Genomic DNA, 26,970 nt, shown 5'->3' with positions numbered 1-26,970 from the left:
TCTCTTACTTTTTTTCACTCTTACTTTTTCTCTCTTTTTTCTCTCTTTCTTTCTTCCTGTCTTTCTTTCTTCCTTTCTCAATATTTTTCATTCATTCTCTTTTCCTCTTTGTTTCTTTCTTAATCGCTAGTGAGAATTTTCCCTCTAAGGATTGAATGAGATTAGAGTTAAAGAAACGTTAATGACAATTAATAAAAGTTATCACAGACCTACTTGAATGGAGCAAAATATCTAAATGTCTGAATTGATCATTTCTGTTACAGTATTTCTGCACGTGTTGGTAAATTTGGCTTCAGATCGCAAATTTTGTATTTACTTAAACTTTAGCTTGTTTCAATTCCGTTTCACTAATAAATACATTGGGGCTAAACTCAATATAATCTCCCTTTAATTTGGCCATTTAATAAGAAATCTCTGAGACAATCGGTACTGAAACAATAATTTCAACTTCATTAAGATCCCTCAAGTAACCAAGAATAGTCCATGCAAACCAAATTAGTTACTACCCGCTTTGGATTTCAACCAACTGTGGTCTGTCGCTGGAAGTGTCCAGGGTTCGATCCCTGGACCGTGTTATCAATTGAAGTTCTGCAATTGAGTTGTTCTGCTGTTGGATTCTCGCACAATTTTCTGTCTTTCATGTTTGTGCTGTAACATTATTGATGATTCAATAGGTTTTTTCATCCCAAATATAGATTAGATTTTCGGCCATCTCAAGTCTATACTTTGCCTTCTCAGCAAAAGTAACTCCTTTGTTCCTTGTTTCATTCAGGGTTAGCTGCTTAAAACAGACCTTTTCCTACAATTACACTCTTTACTTCAGAACATTACCACTGCAGCCAGGTCATAATTGTCCCTTTGTCACGAGGCAGCAAATTCTCAAGCAGGTATTATTTCCCCTTCGGTATCTGTAACCCCTTCTTCCCAGGGATGGGTAACTCACATGTAACTGTTTTTACAACAGCTTCTCATTGTCCCTTGTGTCTCAAGAAACACTTTGTTCGAGATACCTCATTGCTTCTCTCCATATTTAACAGGTTATTCTTTGTTGATTCTTTCAATGCATGAACAGTTTTCAAAGTTGTGAAGTTCATATTGTCACAGACACCTTTGTGTTTTTGATCACAGCATTTCCAATGATTTTGACTACATGCTATTTCCATTCCCTGACAGGTAAAATAGTTAGAATTCTTTCTGAATGGAATTATAAATTGTAAATTTGTGGTAGATTTGTGATTTAGTTTTGCAAAATCATTGGATACTCATTAATAATTTACTCCAATATTTTACTGGAAATAAAGGAAAAAGATCATTTCTGCACTATTCCTGAGATACAAATTATTACATTTGTTCCTCTTCTTTCAAGTTAATCTGATTGCAATTATGATCCTGGTTCGGGGGATGTGTGGCCTTTCCAAATGTGTCACTCATTACCTGGTGGCTATGGCAGTGGCAGATCTACTGGTCATTATCTTCGATCTGATACTACGACAAATTCCTATCACATATCGGGAGGAGTTTCTTTTTGTGCATGCTCTCCACGTGTGCAACATCCACGCGGTTCTGCTTTATGCTGCCACAGACTGCTCTGTCTGGTTCACGGTCACGTTCACCTTTGATCGGTTTGTGGCCATATGTTGCCAAAAGCTGAGAAACAAACATTGCACCAAGAAAACAGCAGATGTGGTTTTAGGAACAGTGACTGTGCTGAGCTGTTTGAAGAACATTTTCTGGTATTTCATGTATTACAAGCGATATTGGCTGTCAAATAGTCCATGGTTTTGTAAAGTGCCTCTAAATGTATTTACTTCAATTGTTTGGACTATTGTTGAATTGATGCATTACATCATAACACCATTTGTTCCATTTATTTTGATTCTACTGTTAAACACTTTGACTGTCAGAAACATTATATTTGCCAGCAGAGCTCGCAGGAGACTCCGGGCTCAGACAACCGGGGACAGTGTCAGTGACCCAGAGATGGGGAATCGGAGGAAATCCATGATTATGTTATTTATTATATCTGGCAATTTCATCATGTTATGGGTGGTGTTCATTGCTTATTCCATACTGAAACGATTTGATTACTTGGGATACCCAGTTCCTCTGCCAACATTTGTAAGAGAGATTGGCTTCATGCTCCAGCTCCTGAGTTGCTGCACAAACACCTTTATTTATGCAGTTACCCAGAGGAAATTCAGAGAAGAGATAGGAAATGGAATAATGTATCCTTTCACAAAGTTGGTCAAAGTAATGTGATGAAACTTCAAGCCAACGTTCAACGTTAATACACCATTTTGTTAGATGTATGGTCCAATGACTTTTTAAAAAACAATTTGAAGTTCAGTTCAGTGTTGTAACTGTGACTGTTCCTGTTTTATTCTCTGGAGTGGTGAATCATGAGGAGAAGGGTTTACGTTATTGGAGGATATAGATCCCTGGTCAGAAGGTCAGACCATGTCCAATGGAATTCAATCGGGATCAATGTGATGTGATGTACTTGGACAGGACAAACAAGACGAGGGAATACAGGATGAACAGGTGGACAGGAACAACATAGAATCTAGATGAATGGTTCCCAATCATTTCAGTCTCATGGCCCACTTCAATGAGACAAATAATAATACGACACACCCACTTTCTCTTAAATCACGAGCATAGTATCAGCTCCTTGGAAGCACAGCAGATCAGAGGGACATAGAAGTGCACCATCCTGAATTCCTTAAGGTGTCAGTCGGGTGCAAAGGCATGTGGAATACTTGCCTTTATTAGTCCAGACTTAGAATTTAATCACAGAGAGGTAGTGGTGGAACAACCTTAAACACTGATTCGATCTTAGCTCATGTAAGATGTGCAGTTCTAGAATCCACATTTTAGAAGGGCTGTGATAGTATGAGAGAAGGTGGAGAAGGGAGTTACCGGGATGTTGCCTGGGCTGGAGAGTTTCAGTTCAAAGGTAGATTTGTACAGACTGTTTTTTATTCTTGAGAGTAGGGGAGATTGATACGGGATATCATTGATATGTGTCAAATTATGAGGGGCATAGATAGAATAGTCAGAAAAAAAATTCTCCTTGAAAAATGATGTTGATTTAAGTTAATGAGCAGGAGGTTTACAGGAATTGTGAGTAAACACGTTTCACCCAGTGTCTGGTGGGAGTCTGAAACACAGAAACCCAGATAACATTTAAGATGTGTTTAGATATGCACCTACATTGTCAAAGCACACCAGGCTATGTGCCAAGTGCTAGAAACTGGGATTCAAACAGTAAAGTGAATGTTTGGACAGACACAGGATTAAATGTAGACAAACAAAGCGTGAGTGGGTGGAGTCAGGCTCACACATATCCAGGGATTTTGCTTTTTACTTTCACAAGAGGAAGACGGATATTTTTTGGATTTGAAGCTGCTACATGCATCTCTCTTATCTGCTGCTGGATTCATTCTGTTGGTGTTCCTTCTCCCACTCTAAGGAGACAGCAAGTGAGAGAAATCTCTGTGTGCTGAATAGGCCTTTGCGAAGGGTGTGTTTATGGGATGCTGCTATATTGGAACTGTTGGTGAGTAGTCGTTAAATAATATTTTATTTTGTTAAGTATTTCAGTGGAGCTAAAATTGTGAAATTTTTTCTTGTATTTCTTTGTATTTTAACTGTGGTGTAATAATAAAATGTGTTTTCCTGAAAGCCTGGGTGTTTGACCAAGTGAATCACATCTGGAATGCAGCACCTTACACATACCTTTAAGAAAAACGTTAAGGTCCAGACTATCTCCGTGATATGTTTATAGCGGGTTTGATCTGATCCATCACAAGGTTCGCTGAATTGTTACAGCACAGAAGGACGCCATTCAAATGTTTTGTCTGTGCTGTCTCTGAGAAAGAACAATTCACTTAGTGACACTCCATCGTGTCAGTTAATGACCCCATTCTCTCCCAAATGTCTCAGTTGCATTTCCCTCCGCCATTATCTGAGGCAGTGCATCCTGATACAAATGATTAGTTACAGGATCATTTTGTCTTATGTCTCCATTGCTTCTTTCCCCAGTGGTTTCCATTCTGTGTTCTGTGTGTGTGAAGCTGCCATCATGGGGAGCAGGATTTTTTTCAACATTTCTGTTCAGATTTGAGAACTCATTATTTGAGAACTTAATTGTCTTCTGCCTGAAGAGTAATGCCCGTCCCTCAATTCTTTGTGAGCATGTCTCCATTGCATTAAAAACCAGGCACTACACTCTGTGCCAGGAGATACTGTGTCTGATACCTCCCTGTTTCTCACATGCCCCTGGCAATAAAGCCTTGGGTTTCCAACAACACCATGACCGACTCTTTGTCTCCAATTCTTCAAAATGCTGTTGATTCCAGGCCCAGTTGTACCAATCTCTCCTCATACAGCAGCCTTGTCCACCCCAATATCAGCCTGGTGTACATTTTCTGCACTCCCTCTTCCACCTTTAATGACAAATGCACAAGCTACTCAGGCCCTGCTTCTCCTGTAACCACTTTAGAATTGTCTGCTCTTTATTATATTGACCCTTTGTGATCCTCTGATCAAAATGAACCAATTGATACTTGTTACTGCCTCAAAAGGAGAGCTGAGTTACTTCAGAGCCTGGAAATTGCCTGACACCAGATATGACTGTACAGTGGGTGGGGGGAGGGAGGATGGTGGTTTGGTGTATGTCAACGTCGATGTTCCTGCTCAGATATGTCAGTGTGTAACCCTGTGTCACTTCCCCTGTGTTTCCCTTGGGATTTATTTGGTGTTACCATGATCAGAGCCTGCTCGGTAGGGCAGCACTGTTCCTTAGGAGGAAGCTCCAAACCCTCCTGCACCTCAGTCTCACTGCTGCCCTCGGACTTCATTTTGAAAAACATCATTTCTGGGATGAGGCTGTCGTTTCGTGCCTCTCCCTACTTACCCCGGGGGTCCACATTGCTGTGGGGCAGGAAGCCACATGTAGGCCAGACCAGGTAAGGAGGGCAGGTTCCTTCCTGAAAGTTAGTGATCCCGACACGGTTTTCAAATGATTGTCAGATTTTTATTGAAGTTCCATTCCACCATTGACTGGGGTGGAATTTGAACCCAGGTGCACGGTGAAATAAATCCCCCGAGGCCGGTATCCCATCACCAAGTCACTCTTTATTTCCAGGTGAATGGTATCCTGACCCTGGTCCAGCTTCCTCAGAGCCATCTCTCAGAGTGTACAGTACCCACTGACAGTGTGTGAATGGTCCAACTAGAGGAGGGGCCATACTGGGCCTGGTACTGGCTAATGAGCCTGACCATGTGACTAACCTTTCAGTGGGAGAGCATTCTGGAAACAGTGAACTCCTTACATTTCAGATGGCTATGAACAAGGAAAAGTCAGGACCTTGGGGCATGTTACTAAATTGGGTGAAGGGGAAATCAGTATTAGTTGGGAGTTAGGGAGTATTAATTGGGAGGAGCTGTGATCAGGCTAGTATACATTTGCATGTGGGAGTTATTGAAAGATCTGCTGTTCAGAGTTTAAGACCAACACGTTCCAGTAAGGAGGAGGATCAAGGATGGTTAGATAAGGGACCCTTGGATAATGTGGGTGGTTGTGAATTTAGTCAAAGTGAAAACAGAAGCACACGTGAGGATTAGGAAGCTAAAATCAGACAGGGGCCAGGAGGAATATAAAGAAAACTGGAAAAAGCTCTTGGAGGGAATTAGGAGAGCAAGAAGGGGCCAGAAATGACCTTGGCATGTCAGGTTACAGAGGCATTCTGTTGATGGATGTTTTGTTCCACAAATCCGGATGACACAAGTTTCTGTACAACTGTAGATGCTTTATCGGACAGCCAGTGAGAGATTCTCAATGTCCCCAAAAGTAGTTGTGTGTCTACTTGTGGTGATCCTTCTCCATGAGTCTCTGCTCTTCACACAAAGATAGTATTATTTATCGGAATCAAAAGGTCTATAAGTAACATGGTCGACTGTTGTTGCATTGTTGAAGATAGGCAATTATTATTTTACAATGCCCAGTGATTGTCGATGTCCTGTGATAATGAGCGGATGGATTACAAGGTCTGGTTATCGTATTCTTCATAACCGTGCTTTGCTTGTTCTCAGTGGGGGGATTCACATGCCCATGTTAATAGGGAAAAGAACCAAGGCAATGGGAGCAGGAGGCAGTTAATAGGGTTATGGCCAAGGCTATCAATCTTGTCCAGGGAGAACAAATACCTTTGCCTGAGGCTGCAAGTTATGGCTCCTGAGGAATCAGCTCTCTGAAAGTCAGCCAGATCCCTGACTGCGATGTCCTGTCTCAATTTATAAGAGGACAGACATGCAATTGATACTGCACTGAGTCCTCTTAGCAATGGAATGCTTAGCCTTTGAGTCCCTAGTATGCCAGGAGAAACAAGTAAAAGATGGAACTGATCCCTTTGTAGCTTTCTAACTGTCTCATTCCCTCCTACTGATCATTCGATGATCAACCAGGTCCCGTCAGAGTCTATAACGAAAACAGTGGCCATAAGTACCAGAGCACTAGAATGCAGACGATTACAATTAGTATTGTAATTCCGATATGTACTAACAGGCCTCCCAGTCCTCCAAGGATGCCTCCTAATGACCACCCACCCATGTCATTGCCAGACATATTGACAATAGTTTGGACAGTCTGGATTTCCTGTGTGATGTGTTAAGAGAGGTCAGTGATGTTAGTGGGGTCATCAGGGATGGAGGTGCAGCACTCTGCCCCAGCAGTAGCACAGGTGTCACCCTCCTTGGCTAGCAGGAAGTCCAGGGAAAAATGATTCTGGAGGGCCACAGTCCTAACCACAAGTAGTTCTGCATTAGTTTCAGTTAAGGCACTAGCCATATCATTGGCGACCCTTTCCCATACGGTCCTGAGCTGACTAAGGTCTTTGTCATGCAAATAGATTCCCGTCGAGGGAGAGAACATTCCCACCCAGGTGAGGAACCCAGCAAGGGACCATCTGAGTCTCAGGGGTGAGGGCAAGGTCAGAATGCAGGGTACAACATACCCCATGTCACACAAAACCCCTCCAATTGGAGCGAAGCCTTCAGAGATAGACTTTTAATCTGCAAATAAAGTATGTGCCATTGTAAGCAGTCAAGGTAAGCACTGCCCACAAAACACACACACACACACACACTGACACACAAATACACATACACACACAGACACACACTCAGACACACACACAGACACACAGAAACAGACACACACACAGTCACACACACACACGCACACAGGCATACACACAGACACACACAGACACTTACAGACACAGACACACACACAGTCACACACAGACACGCACACACAGACACATGCACACACAGACACACACACAGACACCCACACACAAACACACACACACATACAGACACAAATAGACACACAGACACACAGACACACACAGACACACACAAGGACACACACAGACACATACAGACACAAACAAAACACAGACACACACAGTCACACACACGCACACAGACACACAAACAGACACACAGACACAGACACACACAGACACATACAGACACAAACAGACACAAACAGACACACAGACACAGAGACACAGATACACACACAGACACACACAGTCACATACACAGACACATACAGACACAAACAGAACACAGACACACACAGTCACACACACAGTCACACACAGACACATACAGACATAGACACACACACACACACACACACACACACACACACACACACACACACACACACACACACACACAGCCTGGGAGTAGGGTATTCCAGAGATAGCCTGATACTCTCTTGTAGCTGGCAGAACAATCAAATATAAAGTGCCCGTATTCTGTTAAATTGTGAATGGGTTCGACCCAGGGGATGGCAGAAGAGTGTTCACTCGTTCATACATAAGTACATTTAGAAGGCTTTCCTTCCCTCCTGAAGCAAATGGTGTCATCGATGGTGTTGTTGAGACCTACAAGGGAGGGGGTCTATGCAGTTGGTTGTAATTAGGGTGATACCAGTCCCTGAATGAGGTCAGATTGTACCCTTCCAACTGTAATTCCTGTGCATCATCGGTGTTAGCAGGATCACTGGAAAAGCTGTGACATAGTAGCCATTTGGCCAATTTGTGCCAGTGAAAAGGTATGGGTCACAAAGGGATTGCCCCCTGAGTGGGTAGTGTGTGGGCACATACCCAGCAGTGGGTGTCTCTCCCCATTACGGGGGCTCTCTGGAAGGCCAGGTCCAAAAAGGTGTTATGTTTGGGGGTGTCAGTTTGAAATCCATCTGTTCTCAAGGTTCCATTTCCCAAAGTCCCCGATGTTACAAGTATGGAAAACATCTTTGTCCTTAATCGGTGTTGGTTTCCACGCTGACTCTTTTGCAGTCGGTTCTGTGTACCCATCGGGGCTACTCTTGTACCTTCACAGCCGTGGGGGTGGTCAGCAGCACCTGGAACAGTCCTCTCCATCTTGGTCCCAGCTTCTTTCGTTCCCAGTCCTTTATCAGCAGCAGGGTAGTCCCCTTCAGGCAAATCACCGTGCTCTCGGTAAGCCTGGCGTACCTGCAAATGCAAATTTTGGAGAGATTTGGTTATCCCCTGCAGGTATGCCCCCCCACTCCTCTCCCAGGGTGTTTATATCAAGTCTTTCAGGGAGGAGGTGTGGTCGAACTATCCCAGGTCCTCATAGGGTCCTCACAAGCTTCCCGTAAACCACCTCAGCAGGAGACTGACCAGTTTTGCTCGAAGGGGTAACTCTCATGTGGAACAGGGCCAACCTAGGCCTGTTTCCTGTTTTTGCTTTGCCAGCTTTCTTTTTGGGTACCATTTGCCCATTCCACCACCCCAGCTGCGTTTGGGTGGGGGTTACAGTGGAATTGTTGGTTATCGCTAATTCCTTGTGAATTCTCTGTTTACTTTTAGCCACAGAGTGTAGCTCATTGTCTGAGCTAATGGTCTCGGGAGTCCATCGCGGGGAATTATTTCCCTCAGTAATATTCTTACCACAGTTGTCGTCATGTTGTCCTTTTTTGGGATTGCCTCAATCCATCTGCTGAAGGCATCTACTATTACCACGCAATTCTTATAACATGGTAATCTGGCAAGTTCTATAAAGTCTGGTTGTAAACAATAGAAAGGCCCGCCAGGCAAGGAGGTGGTCCCAGGACTGCAAGGCATCCCCTTTTCCAGCATTCATCTTTTTGCAGATCAAACATGCTTGTGCTCATTTCTCGACCGTCTTCTGGATGTTGGGGTGCCACCAAAGTGCTGACCACTCCCTCCTTGCCTAGGTGTGTACCGCTGTGTACATAATCTACTAGGATCAGTAAAAGCAAACAAGGAACACAGACCTGTCTCACAGGGGCCATCCACAGTTTGTTACGAACGTCTAGGGAGCACCCCATCTGTGACCATAGTCTGTATTCCTCTACAGGGACGTCCCCCAGTAAGTGCCGTATCTCTCCTACATCTGGCATACCCGTCCTTATCCTTTTTGTGATTAGGTGTTGCTGTGAGCCCAATGGGACCAAGAAAGTGCAGTGTAAGGCTGCCTGCTGGCGTGTTGCCCTTGGAGACCCTATCACCAGTGCAAGCTGAACATTTTATCACCGCTAGGCTGGATGATAACTATGAGGCCTGCAAAAGATTATACACAAAAACAGCGTTACTAATGGGTTGGCCCGTGGAGGTTAAAAATCCCCTATGCTCCCATAACGTGTTGTAGTCATGGGCAATACCGAAAGCATAGCCAGAGTCCGTACAAATATTGGCCGATTTCCCCTCCACCAAAATGCAAGTCTCAATGAGGGCAAACAATTCAGCCTTCCATGCTGACAGTAAAGAATCAGGATCCATGGTAATTGCATTTCCAGAACATCGCTGACCGGTGGGCCATCCGTGTAATGCAGAACTACTTGCAGTTAGGACTGTGATCCTCCAGAATCATTTTTCCCTGGACTCCCTGCTAGCCAAAGAGGGTGACACCTGTGCTACTGCTGGGGCAGAGTGCTGCACCTCCATCCCTGATTAACCCACTAACATCACTGACCTCTCTTCACACATCACACAGGAAATCCAGACTGTCCAATCTATTGACAATATGTCTGGCAATGGCATGGAAGGGTGGTCACTAAGGGACGTCCTTGGAGGACTGGGAGGCCTGCTGGTACAAATCAGAATTACAATACTAATTGGAGGGCTGCACATTGTGAGAGGTTGGAGTGGGTGAGGGGTTGGACAAGTTGAGGCGGTCAATATTGGAAGTAAAGAAGTTGAGGGTGGGTATCAGACCAGCACGGGGTATCCAGGCACATTGGATGTGGGCGAAGGGCTCCAATGGAGTTGGGTGGGGTTCCCCTCCCACCATAGGAATTGTAAACCCTGCGCCCACACCTTCCCCCTCACCTCCGTCCAAGGCCCCAAAGGAGCCTTACACATCCATCAAAGTTTCACCTGCACATCCACCAATATCATTTATTGTATCCGTTGCTCCCGATGCGGTCTCCTCTACATTGGGAAGACTGGACGCCTCCTCGCAGAGTGCTTTAGGGAACATCTCCAGGACACCCGCACCAATCAAACCCACCGTCCCGTTGCCCAACAGTTCAACTCTCCCTCCCAGTCTGCCAAGGGCATGCAGGTCCTGGGCCTACTCTATTGACATTCCCTGACCACCCAACGCCTGGAGGAAGAGCAATTCATATTCCGCCTCGGGACCCTCCAACCCCGTGGCATCAATGTGGATTTCACTAATTTCCTCATTTCTCCTCCCCTCACCTTATCCCAGTTCCAAACTTCCAACTCAGCACAGTTCTAATGACCTGTCCCACCTGTCCATCTTCCTTCCCACCTATCCGCTCCACCCTCCCCTCTGACCTAGTACTTTTACCCCCACCTCCATTTACATATCGCACTCTCAGCTATCTTCCCGTCAGCCCCACCCCCCCAACCATTTTTCTCTCCACCCCCGAGGCTCGTAGCCTAATTCCTGATGAACAACTTTTGCCCGAAATGTCGATTTTCCTGCTCCTCGGATGCTGCCTGACCTGCTGTGCTTTTCCACCACCAGACTAATCTCTAGCATCTGCAGTCCTCACTTTTGCCTATGGCTTTGTGTGGGACAGATCATGTCTAATTAACTTGATTGAATTTTTTGAGGAGGTGATGAGTGAGCAATGAGGTTAGAGCAGTGGCTGTTGCCTACATGTATTTTAGCGAGGGTTTCCACAGGGCCCCTCATGATAGGTCCATCCAGAAGACTAAGATGCATGGGATCCATGGTGACTTGGTCTTGTGAATTTAGAATTGGCTTACTCATAGAAGGCCGGGGGTAGTGGTGGAAGGGTGTTTTTATGGTGAAGTTCAATGACTAATGGTGTTCCACAGGGACCTATGCTGTTTGTGACATATATATGGATAATTGACTTTATATAAAAGATCATTGGAGTTGCGTCTGGTGTAGATGGTTGTGAAAGGATACAGCGGGATATAGATCAGGTGCAGATATGGGTGGAGAAATAGCAGATAGAGTTAATCTGGGTAAGTGTGAGGTGCTGCACTTTCGGAGATCAAATGTTTAGGAAAATATACAGTTAATGGTAGGGCCCTGAACAGCATTGATGTACGGAGGGATCATGGGGTTCAAGTTCATAGCTCCTTGAGAGTGACCACACAAGTAGGTAAGGTGATAAAGAATGTGTATGGTATGCTGACCTTTACTGGTCGGGGAATTGAGTACAAGAGTCAGGATGTCATGTTGTAGCTTTATAATTCTTTGGTTCGGCCACACTGAGAGCATTGCATTCAATTCTGTTTGCCACATTACAGGAAGGATATAGAGGCTGTGGAGAGGGTGCAGAATAACTTTACCAGGATGCTGCCCGAATTAGAGGGGATGAACTATATGAGGCTAGAAACCTCAGGTTGTTTTCTCTGGAGTGACGGAGGCTGAGGGGAGACTTATGAGACAGAGTTGACGGTCAAACGCTTTTTTCCAATGTTGCAATGTCTAATACGCAGGGTCATGAATTTAAGGTGGGGGGGGAGATGGGGGTAAAGCTTAAAGAAGGTGTGAGGGGCAAGGTTTTTACACAGAGAGATGGTAGGAGTCTGGGATACGCTGACGAGTGGTGGTGGAGGCAGATATGACAGGAGCATTTAAGGGACTTTTAGATAAGCACATGAATAAGCAGGGAATGGAGGGATATGGACCAGGCACAGGCGGAAGGGATTAGTTAATTTGGCGTCAGATTCGGCACAACATTGTGAGCTGAAGGGTCCGATCCTGTGCTGTAGTGTTCTATGTTTCTGTTTATTTTCTTTTCTGGCACCAGCTCTCAGAATGTTTCTGCTGTATTTTTTTTCTTTCTGTTTTTTTCCTTCTTTCTTTTTTCTTTTTCACCCCCACACTACTGCCTAACTGCGGTGGTGCTTATTTTTCCCCAGCACCCATGTTGTGTGTGTGCAGGTGTGAGGCATAGCGAATGATATGACGTGAACGAATCATTATTCAAATTTCCACCACCAGGAAGAAAGGAAACTCCCAAGTAGCCTTCAGCTGGAAGATCAACAGGTTTCGGACCACCCAGAGAGCATCCTTCACCGCGTCAATGATACTTCAGGCACAGGTGATGTTCGTCTCGGTGTGCGTCCCGGGGAACAGACCGTAGAGCACGGAGTCACACGTCATGGTGCTGCTCGGGACAAACCTCGACAAACACCACTGCATTCCTCTCCAGACTTCTTCTGCGTAGGCACATTCCAGAAGGAGGTGTGTGACAGTCTCGTCCCCCACCGCAGCCGCTTTGAGGGCAGCGTGCGGTGAGGCTGAGGGTCCAGGGCATGCGTAAAGGGTCTCACAGGCAGAGCCCTTCTCACCACCAGCCAAGCCATGTCTTGATGCTTATTGGAAAATTCTGGTGATGAGGCATTCTGCCAAATGGCTTTGACAGTCTGCTCAGGGAACCACTCAATAGGATCCATCCTCTCCTTTATCTGAAGGCTCTCAAGGACGCTACGTGCTGACCACTTCCTGATGGACTTGTGGTCAAAGGTGTTTTTCTTCATAAACTTCTCCATGAAGGACAGGTGATACAGAACGGTCCAACTCTGCACTCCACTCCCTGTGGTGCCCACCTCTCCCTGAACAATTCCAGGGTGTTGGTGTGGTTCTGTTTTTTTTTCTTTCTCACACTGGTCCAGCTCCTTCAAGAGCCAGCTCTCAGAGTGAAGCAAACCTCTGAAACTCCTGTTTATTTTTTTCACCCCCACACGATCGCCTAACTGCGGTAGTGCTTGTTTTTCCCCCAGCACCCATGTTGTGTGCGTGCAGGTGTGAGACACAGTGAAAGACACAAAGTGCACGAATCTTTATTCAAATTTCCACCACCAGGAAGAAAGGAAACACCCGAGTGGCCAGTGACAAGCAGTGCCCTTCACATCAAAGAGCAATGCTGTGTGATCAAACAATAAAGGGAAGGGCAGGGATTAAAACAAAATGGAGTTGGAAGGAGAAATAATGCACTCCACTCCCTGCGACACCCACCTCTCCCTGAACAACTCCAGGATGTTGGTGTGTTTCTGTTTATATCTGTCAGCCCAGGGAAACAGACCCAATCAGGGAACTCATATTCTATGAGTACCACCTGACTGACCTCGTACCAATCAGTACTCTCGGAATTAACACTCTATCAATATCACTAGGCCAGCGCCTCCCCACTTCTCTGGAAACAATAACCGACCTTCCCCTGCTCATTTGACTCTGCTCAACACCTTTCCCTCTCACCCCTCCTACATTAATCCATTTCCCAATCCCATAATAAATAGTCTGAATGATGTTGTGACAATTTAAGTGAAAGTGAGCATAAGACAGAGGGATGTCTTACTGCAGTTATTCCAGACTTTGGTAAGACAGCACCTGGAGTATTGTGTGTGTGTTTGCTCTCCCTCCCTGAGGGATGTTACCCTTGTCATAGAAGGAGTGCAGCAAAGGCTGATACTGGGGAGGGCAGTATTCTCCACTGAGGGGAGACTGGTCCAACTGGGCGTGTATTCACTCGGGTTTAGCCGGATGAGAGGGGATCTGACTGAAACAGATAAATTTCAAACAGGGCTGGAAAGAGAAGATACAGGGAAGATGTTTCCCCAGGTCAGGCAGTCTAGAAAGAGGGGTGACTGTCTCAGGACATGGGGGAGGCCAACTTGGACTGAGATGAGGAAACATTTCTTCACTCAGAGGCTGGTCACCCAGTGGAATTCTCTCCCACTGAAGATGGTAGAGGCCAGGTCAGAGTATGTTTGAGGAACAGATGGATGAATTTGATTTAACAGCATCAAAATGTATGGGAAGCAGGAACATGAAATTGAGGCAAGATCATATTGAAAGGCAGAGCAGGCTCTAAGGGCTGAGTGCCTTCCTCCTATCATGGGCTATGTTTGAGGCAAAGCTGAGAGAGACTTCTTATGACAAGCAGTGAACCCTTTTGTTAATTAAACCAAACACCCAGAAAAGCTCACCTCACCTCATAATCTGTTTAAATATCAGTGACGGAATATTTCAACGTCTGGAAGGTGAAGGGACTCAGTTGGTGATGTCAGAAAACCGACAGGAAATTATTTCCATTTCATCAACATCAATGGCAGATCATGTCAAACTGAGGTAGGAATAAATGTCTTCACTCAGAGACTGCTGACCCTGTCGAATTCTCCACCATATAAAGCTGTAGAACTCGCTCAATACACGTAAGACAGGAACAGATCGATTTCTAGGTTCTAATGATGTCATGAGGTATAGGGAGACAGCAGGAACGTGTCATTGAGATAAAAGGTTGATCATGATCATATTGAATGGTTGAGCAGGCTTGATGGGCAGAATAGCCTACTCTTGCCCCCAAATGTCTGTTTCCTGACCCTCTCAGCTACTACAATGAAATAGATTTGTCAGACGGGGTTTACTTATAAACAGGGTGTTTCAGTCTTATTAGATTACACTTCTGTAATGGTTTGGTTAACCCATCCACACCAATCTATTCTAGCCTTTTCCTACAATTGATTCCAGGACCATTTGCTGATGGCTACCTTTATTTATTGTACACTTTTGTCAAAAAGTCACAATACCTTTTCAAGATTACAGGTCACAGGAGCGAATGAGAATCTCAGTCTTTTTTCAAGCCCAAGGCCCACTTCAATGAGATAAATAAATAACACCAGGCACACTCCTTTTTCATTCAGTTCCTGAGCACAGATCAGAATCCTGCTCATGCACAGCTTTGTTTTGATTCATTGATGGGGATGTGAGCGTCTCTGGCCAGGCAAGTATTCATTGGCCCTCCCTAATTACCCAGAGGGCACCTGAGACTCAGCCACATTGCTGTGGGCCTGGAGTCACATCTAGGCTAGACCAGGTTAGGATGGCAGCTTCTTTCCCGAAAGGACCTTAGTGAAGCAGATGGGCCTTTCCGATAATCACCAATGGCTTCATGGTCATCATTCAACTCTTACTTCATGATGTTTTTTAATTCATTGAATTCAAATTCCACCATCTGCTGTAGTAGGGTTTGAACTCATGAGCCCAGAACATTACCTTTCTGCAATCTCTCTGTTTCAATAACATTCAGCCCCTCTATTCTACCTACCATAAAGCAGAACTGCCAATATCCCTGATCAAAGGCTGTTATGCAGTTGAAGGCTTGTACTATACCTTTAAGGTAGAGTGAATGCTGTTCTGAACTGAAAGCTGACAAGCACATGAGATGATGCGATAGTAGTCTCTGGATTAACAATCCACTGATAATAGTACAAGGCCAATGCCTCTCCTCGACACAAACATATCAGGCTTCTTGAGTGGAGAATCAAAGACATTTTAGAGATTTATAAAATCATGAGGGTCGTTGATAGGGTGAAGAGCCAAAGCCCTTTTCTTGCGGTTGGGAAGTTCAAGGCTAGAGGGCATAGGTTTAAGATGAGAGGGGAGAGATTTTGAAAGGACCTAAGGGGATAAGTATTACACAGAGGGTGGGGCATGCATGGGGTAAGCGGCCAGAGGAAGTGGTGGAGGCTGGTACAATTGCAACACTTAAAAGCATCTGGATGGGTATAGGAATAGGAAGGCTTAGAGGGCTATTGCTGCCAAATCCGATTAAATCAGATTGGGATGTCTAGTCAGTGTGGACGAGTTGGACCAAAGAGTCTGTTTCCATGCTGAATGATTCTATGACTATGTTTTTGGAGCTGCACTCATCCAGGCAAATGGGGAGTATCTCGGCACACTCCTGACTTGTGGCTTATTGATGGTAGACAGGCTCTGGGGAGACAGGAATTACTTCCTGCAGTATTCCCAGCCTCTGACCTGCTCCTTGGCAGAGTGCATCTACCTACAGCACATGGACTTCAGTGGGTCAAGAAGGCAGCTCACTCCCACCTTTCTCAAGGCTAACTAGGGATGGGCAATAAAAGCTGCACCACCCAGGGACTCCCATGTCCCATGTGATGCTACAAAAGCCATAGCATTAACGTGGCGAGTTCAGTTCAGTTTCACTTCAAGTGAAACCATCAGGGGAACTCAGTGGGGAATTCAGTGATAGTTGTCCTCTTTGAATTATACCAACGCAATCAGAGTTGACATATGGCAATTAAATTCTCTCATTACAATTGCTCTGCAACATTTGTTCTTGCCTCCCATTATTGATCTGTTTCTGAAGTTACTTCTGTTAGAATTCTGGGATAAGGATCATCCTATTAATGTGCAGATTTTGGGGCTGGGGAGAAGGGATAGGGTTAACTGGTCAGGACCTTCACTGTTCATCTTCCTGATAACAGTTGCTGATTTCATTTCTTCATTCGGTGGCTGCAGTTAGGTTCCATCAACAAAGCAAGTGATTTTCTGATCTGATGAATTCACTGTCTTCTAAATAAGGGACATTTTTTCAATCATTCAAACAGAGAATAGACCAAACCTTAACACCAATCTTCAAAACATCAGTTATTTGCAAAAGGGAAGCCATATCACTTGGTCTTTTTGATCAAGTGAAAATTCTGCAGCAATTACTGATGTAGAGGATTTAGCTGTGTTTGGTGTGCCAGGTGGTTAGCACTGGTGCCTCAGTGCCAGGAACCTTGGTTCAATTCCAGCCTCAAGTGACTGTGTGGAGTTTGCACATTCTCCCAGAATCTGCATGGGTTTCCTCAGTGCTCTGGTTTCCTCCCACAATCCAATCAGGCTCAGGTTAGATGAATTGGCCCTGCTAAAATCACCTATAAAAGTTTAGTGATGTTTAGGTTATATGCACTGGTCAGGGGTAAATGAAGAGTAATTGGGGAATGGGTCTGGGTGGGAGACTCTTCAAAGAGTCAGTGTGTACTTGCTGGGCCAAAGGGCCCGCTTCCATAGTGTAGGGATTCTGATTCTACCCACTTAAATTGGACTAAACAGCTAAGAATCTGGATGTCTCATGTTCAAATGTTTGAACTTATAGGAAAAAAAGTACCTCTAATATCCTTTTGTACTTACCCATCAAACAACTTTATTTTGATGTAATCATGTTTCACTGATTGATAGATATTGATAACTGTGTGGCACAAAGCTTTCATTCCAGAGGGTTTCTCATTTCTGGCAAGTAAACACGTAAAACACTGCCTCAATGGAATGTTAAACAGTAAATTTGCTGTCACCTTGCAGTATCTAGCTAAACTATTGGATGTCCATTTAAAATTAATTTAATTATTTTACTGGAAATAAAGTAAACAATCACTTCTGAATTATAACTGAGCAATAATGTGTCCTTGTTCAAGTCAACGTGATTGCAATTAGGATCCTATTGCGTGGGAAGTGTAGGCTTTGCAAACGTGTCACTCATTACCCTGGTGACTATGGCAGCAGCAGATCTACTGGTAATTATCTTCAATCTGATACTATGACAAATTTCTATTATGTATCGGGAAGGAGATTAAGATAATTGTACCCTATGGAGGCAGTGATCATAATACAATTGAATTTACTCTGCAATTCGAAAGGGAGAAGACAGAATGAGGGGTAACGGTATTACAGCTGAAGAAGGACAACTACAGAAGCATGGAGAGAATTGACTGGGAGAGGAGCCTGGCAGGAAAGACAGTGGAACACTAATGGCAGGGGATTTTGGGAGTACTTCAGGAGACACAGTAGAGGTTCACCCCAAGGGAAAAGCAGCATGGTACAGGAAGGCAACCATGGCTGACGAAGGAAGTCAGGGATAATATGAAAGCAAAAGAGAAAGCATATAATGTGATCAGGACTGTTGGAAACCAGAGGATTGGGAAGCTTACAAAGACCAACAGAGGGCAACAAAAAAAGAAACAAATGATCAAATGAGACGGTAAGCTAACCAGTAATATAAAGGACTATTGTAAGTTTCTTTATGTGTATAAAAAGGTGAAAGAGAGGCAGAAGTAGACATTGGACTGCTGCAGAATGCTGCTGGAGAGATAGGAGTGGAGAAAAATGAAATTCCTGAGGAACTGAATAATTACTAGGTATTCATCTTCACAGTGGAACACAATAGTAAAACCCAAAAAAATTAGCGTGTGAGGGGGCAGACCTGAGTATGATGGCTATCACCAAGGAGACGGTGCTAGAAAAACTAGGTGTCAGAAAGCAGATAAATCACCTGGACCAGATGGACAACACCCCAGAATTTGAGATAGAGATAGATAAGTTCTTGAGTATCAAGGGGATCAAGGGTTACGGGGAGAAGGCGGGAGGATGGGGTTGAGAAACTTATCAGCCATGATCAAATGGTGGAGCAGGCTCGATGGGCTGAATGATCTAATTTCTGCTTCTATGTCTTATGGTCTTATGTATCAGAATGAAATTGGATTACTGAATTAAGTATTTAACAATGGTTTCAACAATGAAAACTGCTTAAGTTTTCTAACTTGACAAAGATAAACCTGCAAAAGCCTCAATTAACCAATCAGAAAAGGCATCAGGAAGTCAAAAGTTCAATGCTGTAATTATCCTCTGCATTTGCCAGTTGACCTGTATACTGTCTGCTGACAATTGCTAAAATAGGATTTGAGGTCTGAAATGCATCTGCTTTGTCGCATTGTTGGACAATGCTGTCTTCAACATCCACTTGGATTTCATTCTTTGTACATATTGCATGTCCCGCTCTTTTCTCTGAGATGCTGCTTTTGCTGTAAGGAAAAAGAGAGAACATATTAAAGAAAATCACTGTCACCACTTTATAACCAGATCATTAGTGCTAATTTGGATCTTTGTTAATAAAAAGGGAAGCAGCGAATTGATGACGTATTATCAACCTGAACATTTCCAGCAGGAAATACTATAAGTTTAATTTTATTAGAAAATGGAATCCACAAGTGGAATTTTCCGCAAATCCAGAAGTTTCAAGCACTTCGGGTATATTCAGGTAAACACACACAAGTTCAGCTATTTACTTAATGCATCAGCCAGCAGAACTTTTTTTTTTAAACCAGAAACACAAATCATGCTAAAGATTCAGATGGACATGTTCCAGCATTCCAGACTGGTTACAAAGCTTAACAGACCCTCCTCCATTCTGTTTCCTTTTCTGCAGGATTTCCCTTTGCTCATTCTTGGCTCCACCCTTCCCTGTCCCCATTTAGACAATAATTGTTCATCACCTTTTCATAAAATTACAATAGTTAAAAGACATTTGCATAGAAAAAGTGAATAGGAAAGGTTTGGAGGGACATGGGCCAGGGGAAGGCAGGTGGGACTAGTTTAATTTGGGATTACGGTCGGCATGGACTGGTTGGACCAATAGGTCCGTTGCCATGCTGGATGACTCTATAATCATAGAATCAGTACAAAGTAAAAGCAGCCCATTCGGCCCATCAGATTTACACTGATTCTCCAGGAAATATCCCACCCAAATCCAACCCTCTAACCTCTCCCTGCAACCCGGCATTGCCCATGGCTAGTCCACCTAGCCTGCATATCCCTGGACACTATGTACAATTGAACATGGCCAATCAGCTCTAACCTGCCCATCTTTGGAGTGTGGGAGGAAACTGGTGCAGCCACAGGGAGAATGTGCAAACTCCACATAGACAGACAGGCACCAGAGAGGGTAACAAACCCAGGTCTCTGGCAGTGAGGCAGCAGTACTAACCCCTGAGCCAGTGTTGTTTCATTACTGCTCTCACTAACACTCCCTCCAGCCTCGCAACAATTATTTTGTTGCTTAATTTTTCTTTCTTCCATCTGGCTTTTCTCCCCATTTCTCCTTCACCCTCTAACTTCCTCAAAATCTTAATCCCTACAGTGTGGAAGCACGCCGTTCAGCCCATTGAATCATACTGACCCTCTGAAGAGCATCCCACCCAATCCCTGGATTTCCCATGGCTAATTTATCTAGCCTGTACATCCCTGTACACAGTGTGCACTTTAGCAAGGTCAATTCACCCTAACCTGCACATTTTTGGACTGTGGGAGGAAACTGGAGCACCTGGACACAGGGAGAATGTGCAAACTCCGCATAAGACAGTTGCCCGAGGATGGAACTGAAGCCAGGTACCTGGTAACCACTGTGCTAACCACTGAGCCACCCTTATTGCATTTTTAAACTTTTCCCCGTTCTGATGAACGATCATTGATTTGAAATATTCGCTCTGTATCTCTCTCTACAGATGCTGCTTAACCCAAGTATTTCCAGCAGGTTTTACTTCAGAGTTCCAATATCCAGAGTTTGCCATACCAAGCTCACTTGACCAGCCCAGTGCCTTGTACTGCTGTAGCACTCTGCCCAAGGTGTTAGTCCCAGTAGTAGCCACTGCTCGAGACGCCCCAAAATGCTGTTTATAATATCTCAGCAATGATCGATGACCAATTCTGGCACCTGTGAAAATTCAGCAAAAAAAAAAATTTAAATACTTCAAGCGTATTTAATTTATTCAATATTTCTTCAGTTTGACTCTTGGAGCACCTGCAAAATTACCTGGATACCGTCCTGTCCACAAAAGGCAAAACAAATTCAACTCACCCACTCCCATCAGTCTACTCTCAAATCAAAATGATGGAAGGCATTGTCAACAGGGTTCCCAAACAGTACTTACTGACACTCACCAAGCCCAATCAGGTCGTGGCCTCATTATAGCTTTGGTCCAGACATGGACAAAAAAAGCTGATCTCCAGAGTTGAGGCCAGATAACTGACCTTGACATCAAGGCAGCATTTGACAGAACATGGGATTCAACCGGCTGAGCAAAACCGAAGTCAATGGGAATCAGGTGAAAAGAAATCTGGTTGGAGTTATTGAGGTCAGTCATCTCAACCACACGGCATCACAATGGGAGTTCAAGGTAATATCCTTGGCCTACCTTTAACAGCTCCATCAATAACTTTCCTTTCATCATTTGGTCATACATGGAACTTTTGCTAACGATTGCACAATGTCTACTTATGGACTTATTCAAAATAGTCAGCAGATGAAGTCTTGTCTCACAAATTTGATGTCATGATATTGTCCACATTGACTTGACCAAAGCATCTAACAAGGTCTCTCATGGTAGGCTGGTCCAGTCACGTGGGATCCACGGTGAGTTGGCAAGTTGGAAAAAATGGTTTGGTTACAGAAGACAGATGGCAGCTGTGGAGGGAGTTTTTCTGACTGGAGGACTGTGACCAGTGGTGTTCTGCAAGGATCAGTGTTGGGATCTGTTTGTAATCAGTAATAGGATTTAGATGAAACAACATGATGGTCCAAATATTAAGTTTACAATGAAAATTGGTAGAGTTGTGGATAGTAAGGAAGGTTATCAAACGATACAGTATGATATAGCCAGCTGGAAAGTGGGTAAAGAAATGGAAGATGGAGTTTAATCTGGACCAATGGGATGTCATAGACTTTGGGAGGTCAAATGCAGGAGGAAAGCATACAGCAAATGGCACTGACAAAGATACAAATATCTTTGTATCCTACCACTGGAGAGGTCCCTCAGGACTGACAAGTAGCTAATGTTGTTCCTCAGTTCAAGAAGAGAAATAGGGATCATTCAGGAAATTATAGACCAGTGACCAGGATTCTTAGGTACAGGATTCACATGCATTTGGAAAAGCACGGCTTAATTAGGGACGCTCAGCATGGCTTTGTGTGGAGTAGGTCATAATCTTACGAACTTGATTTGATTTTTTGAGGAGATAAGGGGCAGAGCAGAAGTTGTTTACATGGATTTTAGTAAGGCTTTCGACAAGGCACCTCATGGTAGTGTCATGAAGATGTGGGTGCACCTTTGAGAGAGTGAAAAGCAACAGAATTACCGGACACAGCACCAAGTGTTCTCAACAAGGCAACAATGTAATACTAGGTCGAATAACTATTAGTTCGTTGCCTGGAGACAAAAATTCGAAATTGGCTAGTTTAAATTATACCCTGAAAAAAGGTTAGAGGAAGAAACTATATATATGGCTAGTTAATTTACTTCAAGAGTATAACAAAAAATAAATTGTAAATTTTTACATTACATAGCCCGGGCCACACGAACTTTTATAGATTATTGCATGAGATAAATATTTTCTGTGTTGCTGGTTTTAAATTAGAGAAGATTAAGATGCATGCTTGGATCTGTTGCATGGATTCAGAAGCGGCTTGCCTACAGAAGGTAGAGGGTAGTGGGGGGTTTCTCAGGCTGGAGGTCCATGAGTAGTGCATTCCACAGAGATGCATAATGGGACCTCTGCTGTTTGCAACTTATACAAGTGACTTAGATGAAAACATTGATTGATGGATTAGTAAGTTTGCAGAAGACACAAAGATCGGGGGTGGGGGGAAAGAGAAGAGGGGAGTTATGAATACATAGATTGTCAAACAATACAGTCACATATCAACTAGTTCCAGATATGGATGGAGAAATGGCAGGTGGTCTTTATTCCAGGCAAGCATGGGGTGCTGCACTGAGTGATCAAAGTTAAGGAAATGTATAACGGCAGGACCCTTAACAGCAATGATGTATACAGGGATCTTGGGGTCCTGATCCATCGCTCCCTGAAAATGGCCACATTAGTAGATAGGATGACAGAGAAGGTATATACCATGCTCCCTTTTATTGGCTGGGGCATTAAATACAAGAATAAGGAAGTGAAGTTGCAGCTTTATAAAAGTTTGGTTAGGTCACACTTTGAGTATTGCGTTCAATTCTGGTCACCACACTACAGGAAGGATATGGAGGGTTTTGAGACGCTGCTGCCTGGATTAGACAGTATGAGTTATAAAGAGAGGCTAGTCAAATTATGGTTGTTTTCTCTGGAGCAATGGAGGCAGATAGGAGACCTGATAGAAGTTTATAAAATTATGAGGGGCATAGATCGTGTTGACAGTCAATCTTTTCCTAGCATTGAAATATCTAATCCTAGAGGGAACACATTGAAGGGAAAAACAGTGTTAGGTGCCTGGGGTAGTAGTGGAGACAGCTACAATATGGGTGTTTAAAGGTGCCTTTAGATAAGCACAAATTAGCAAGGAAAGGAGGGTTATTGACTATGGACAGGTACAAGGGATTAATTTAAATTACCATCATGTTTTTGCACAATATTACAAAATTTGGCAAGTCATGTGGCAACTGCATAAGAATTTAGTTTGGCTGCATTTGGAGCAGTGTGCGCAGTTCTGGTCACCACACTACTGGAAGGATGTACAGGCTTTGGAGAGGGTGCAATAGAACTTTACCACGATGTTGTCTGGATTGGAATGTCATAGGTGTAAGGAAAGGTTGGAGAAACTTGAACTGTTTTTGCTAGAGTGACAGAGGCTGAAGGGTGACCTGATTCAATCTAAAATTATGAAAGCCTGGTGGAAGGCCACTCATAGGGTGGTCAGGAGTCTTTTTCCTCAGGTGAAAATATTGAATCCTAGGGGGCCTAGGTTTATGGTAAGAGGAGAAAAGTTTAAAGGAGATGTGCAAGGCAAGTTTTTCTTCACCAAAAACAGAGGTGCCTGGAATGCATTGCCAGGATAAGTGGCAGAAGCATGTATGAGAGCAGATATGATAGTTTAAGAGACATTTAGACTGACATGAACAAGCTGGGAATAGAAGGTCTTGGCTCATGCACAGGCAGATGGGATTAGTTTGGAATGGTCAGCGCTGAAACAGTGTGCTAAAGGGCCTGTTCCTGTGCTGTACTGTTCTATTAAAAGCCCTTTCCTGCCACCAAACATGCCATGTGGGCATAAAACCCCTTAAAATGTACAATCACAAGAAGTCTCAAGTATTATAATTTCTATTTTTGAGATCCTATCAATCAGGAATGTTCATCATAATGAAGTGGGAGATGGCATGGGGCAGGGTGACACTTGGCACACGGACACACAAGACGGCTGTTGAGCCTTGAGTTGGTCACTTGACACATAAGATGGCTGCCAGACCACAATATGGAGAGAGACTGCAGAGCAAATACAGACACTACCTGGGGCCACCAGAACGTCAACACAATGCATTCAACCTCACTGATTAGTTTAAGGTGGGTGGGGGAAGAGAATGCACGTGAATAACGTACACTGCCCCCAAAGTGTCTGGGTCCAGCCAAAACCTTTTATAGAAATGCCAACAGTTTGATATAGACTCAACAGAGTGCTAATAGCCAGGGCTGCAGTAATCGTCCTTCTCAGGAAGGACGATTAGTGCCCATTATGAGAACAATGGACTTCCGTGCAGACACAAACTGACAACGCCTGCACTGAAGCTAACGACCTTGTTGAAAGTTAACAAAGGCCACACTGGAACTGATAATGACTGTATCAAAACTATCAATAATTCTGAAATGATTATCATAAACAAACCATGTTACAAAGACAATAATCTCATCACTGACCGATTGTATCATAAGATGTATAAAAGCATCTTGACGTGCTCCGGGTTGAGAGATGAATTGCAGCTGACCACTGCGCTGTTGGTGACTCTCTCTCTCCCTGGAGCTCTGGTATTTCCTTGTACAATAAACTCCGTCATCGAACACAGACTGACTCTGATTTTCCCCACAATAAATAGATAAAAACCTCTCAATATCAGGTTAAAGTCCAACAGGTTTATTTGAAAATACAAGCTTTCGGAGCACTGCTCCTTCGGAGGTAGCTAAGAGCTCCAAAAACATTTGGGAAAAAAAAAGTGCTTTATACACCTCCTTTAAACTTTTTGTCTCTTACCTTAAATCTATGCGTCCCAGTATTTAACATTTCCAGCCTAGGAAAAAGACCCTCGAGGTCTGAAAGCTAGTACTTCCAAATAAACCTGTTGGACTATAACTTAGTGTTGTGAGATTTTTAAATTTGTCTCCCTCAGTCCAACACCGGCACCTCCAAATCATCATAAATAGGAAAGTGCACGTACAAAATAAATCATCAGTGAGAGGTAGATGCCATGATATTTTTCTTTATGAAAAAGCCTGACTCTCAGAGTTAACAATAAGTTACAACTCTATTTCCTAACTAGCACAAAAATGAATTTCATCAATGCAATGCCCGAGTTCTTCTCGCTTTTCTATAGGAAAAGTGATGATTCAGAGGAGAGCGCTGAACACAACAAGTCCTGACAACTGAAACCGAGATATCAATTGGGTTGGTAATGGATTGGTGAGGTTCAAGACTTGATTCTATTTCCAAATTAGTTTGGTTCAAGAGCAGGAATGTACAAGCACTATATTAAACATATAGCCTAATTATTATGTAATTGATTAATGTTTTGTAGCCAGTGGGGAAGTGATAGGGTGATAGTATAGTCACTGAACTTCCAATCCAGAGCTTCTAGTTAATTCTCTGGGGACATGGGTTCAAATCTTTCTCACCCGGATAGCGAAAGTCTAATTGAATTAATAAACATGGAATTAAAAGCTAGTAACCATGAAATCATTGTCATACGAAAGTTAGTTCACCAATGTCCTTTTCTGAAACATAATTTAATAATTTCACTTGGCATGGCCTACCCACAATTCCAGATCCACAACAATGTGACTGGTTTTCAGCTGCACTCAGACTGACTCAGTAAATCGAGAATGGACATTAAATGCTGACAGTAACACCCTCCCCATGAAAGAATAAAATATGTCTTTAAATAATAAATACACAAATAAGACACGCCAAAGATATTACAAAACATGGGAGGCTAAGGGCAGAGTCTCTCTCAAGTTAAAATGTTAGCTGTCTCCAATTTAGTCTGGAGTATGAAATGGAGAGACTCCGACACCTAGATTTAGAATTTCTACCTAGATAGTACACTCCCAGGAAAAAAAACACGTTCAAGAATAGAAATGGAATTGATCAGGAGCCAGATACTGTGGACAGAGAAAGAGATTGAAATGGAGATCTTACCAATATTGGTTTTCTCTACACACCCAATAGGCTCACTATCTGAGGGCAAGGAAAGAGAAGATAGCCAAAATGCAGAAGAAGGGACTATAGCTGTCTAGGGTGGGAAAGAGCAGAATAGAAATGTTGCAGTAATAGGGACTCGATGAACAAGGGGATAGAGAGCATCCTCTAAAGCCAAGGCAAGGAATCCCAAAGGCTGTATTTCCCACCAGAGTAAGGCATATCTCGGCAGCTAGAGAGGAACTCAAAGGGAGAGAGTAAACCTACTGCATGTTATCCATGCTGGAACAATCTTTGGAGAGAAAGTGCCCCAATACTCTCTAAACAGAAGGGATAAAGACGGAGGTGCCAAAAAGGGCTCCACAACAAATGCAAGCAACCCAAACATAAAAATAGAACAGAGCAGGCAAATACAAGGAAGGCATTGATGGCAAGGAAATACAAATTATAGAACTAGAGTTTAACAAGGTAGTTGAACAAAGTAAAAGAGAATTAAATTAGTTAAAATTAATTACAGCAACACAACGTATGTAATGAAACAGCAGGTCAAGAGGCACCCATCTATCGGAAGGGACATGATGAAGTAGTATTTACCAAGAATCATATTATGGATGTGGAACAAAAACAGGCTAAGACAGTCCTTATGAATTGAGAAAAGA

The 26,970-nt window shown here is 43.6% G+C and overlaps 1 protein-coding gene across 2 annotated transcripts in view; it reads right to left on the bottom strand.

Moving 5' to 3' along the window:
* Positions 1-17,487: 17,487 nt before the first annotated feature.
* LOC132835287 (cytoplasmic 60S subunit biogenesis factor ZNF622-like) overlaps positions 17,488-26,970 on the bottom strand; it is a 29,167-nt gene continuing 19,684 nt past the window's right edge. For both annotated transcript variants that reach the window (XM_060854706.1, XM_060854705.1), the window contains exons 6-7: positions 20,711-20,851; positions 17,488-19,163 (exon numbers count right to left, since the gene is read on the bottom strand). In XM_060854706.1, the coding sequence (XP_060710689.1) occupies positions 19,030-19,163; positions 20,711-20,851 (275 nt within the window). In that variant the 3' untranslated portion in view covers positions 17,488-19,029. The remainder of the gene's footprint in view (positions 19,164-20,710; positions 20,852-26,970) is intronic.

Source organism: Hemiscyllium ocellatum, chromosome 44 (assembly GCF_020745735.1).
Source record: "Hemiscyllium ocellatum isolate sHemOce1 chromosome 44, sHemOce1.pat.X.cur, whole genome shotgun sequence".
Lineage (NCBI taxonomy): Eukaryota > Metazoa > Chordata > Chondrichthyes > Orectolobiformes > Hemiscylliidae > Hemiscyllium > Hemiscyllium ocellatum.
Note: the sequence above shows the minus strand (reverse complement) of the source record. Positions and strands in the feature narration are given on the sequence as shown.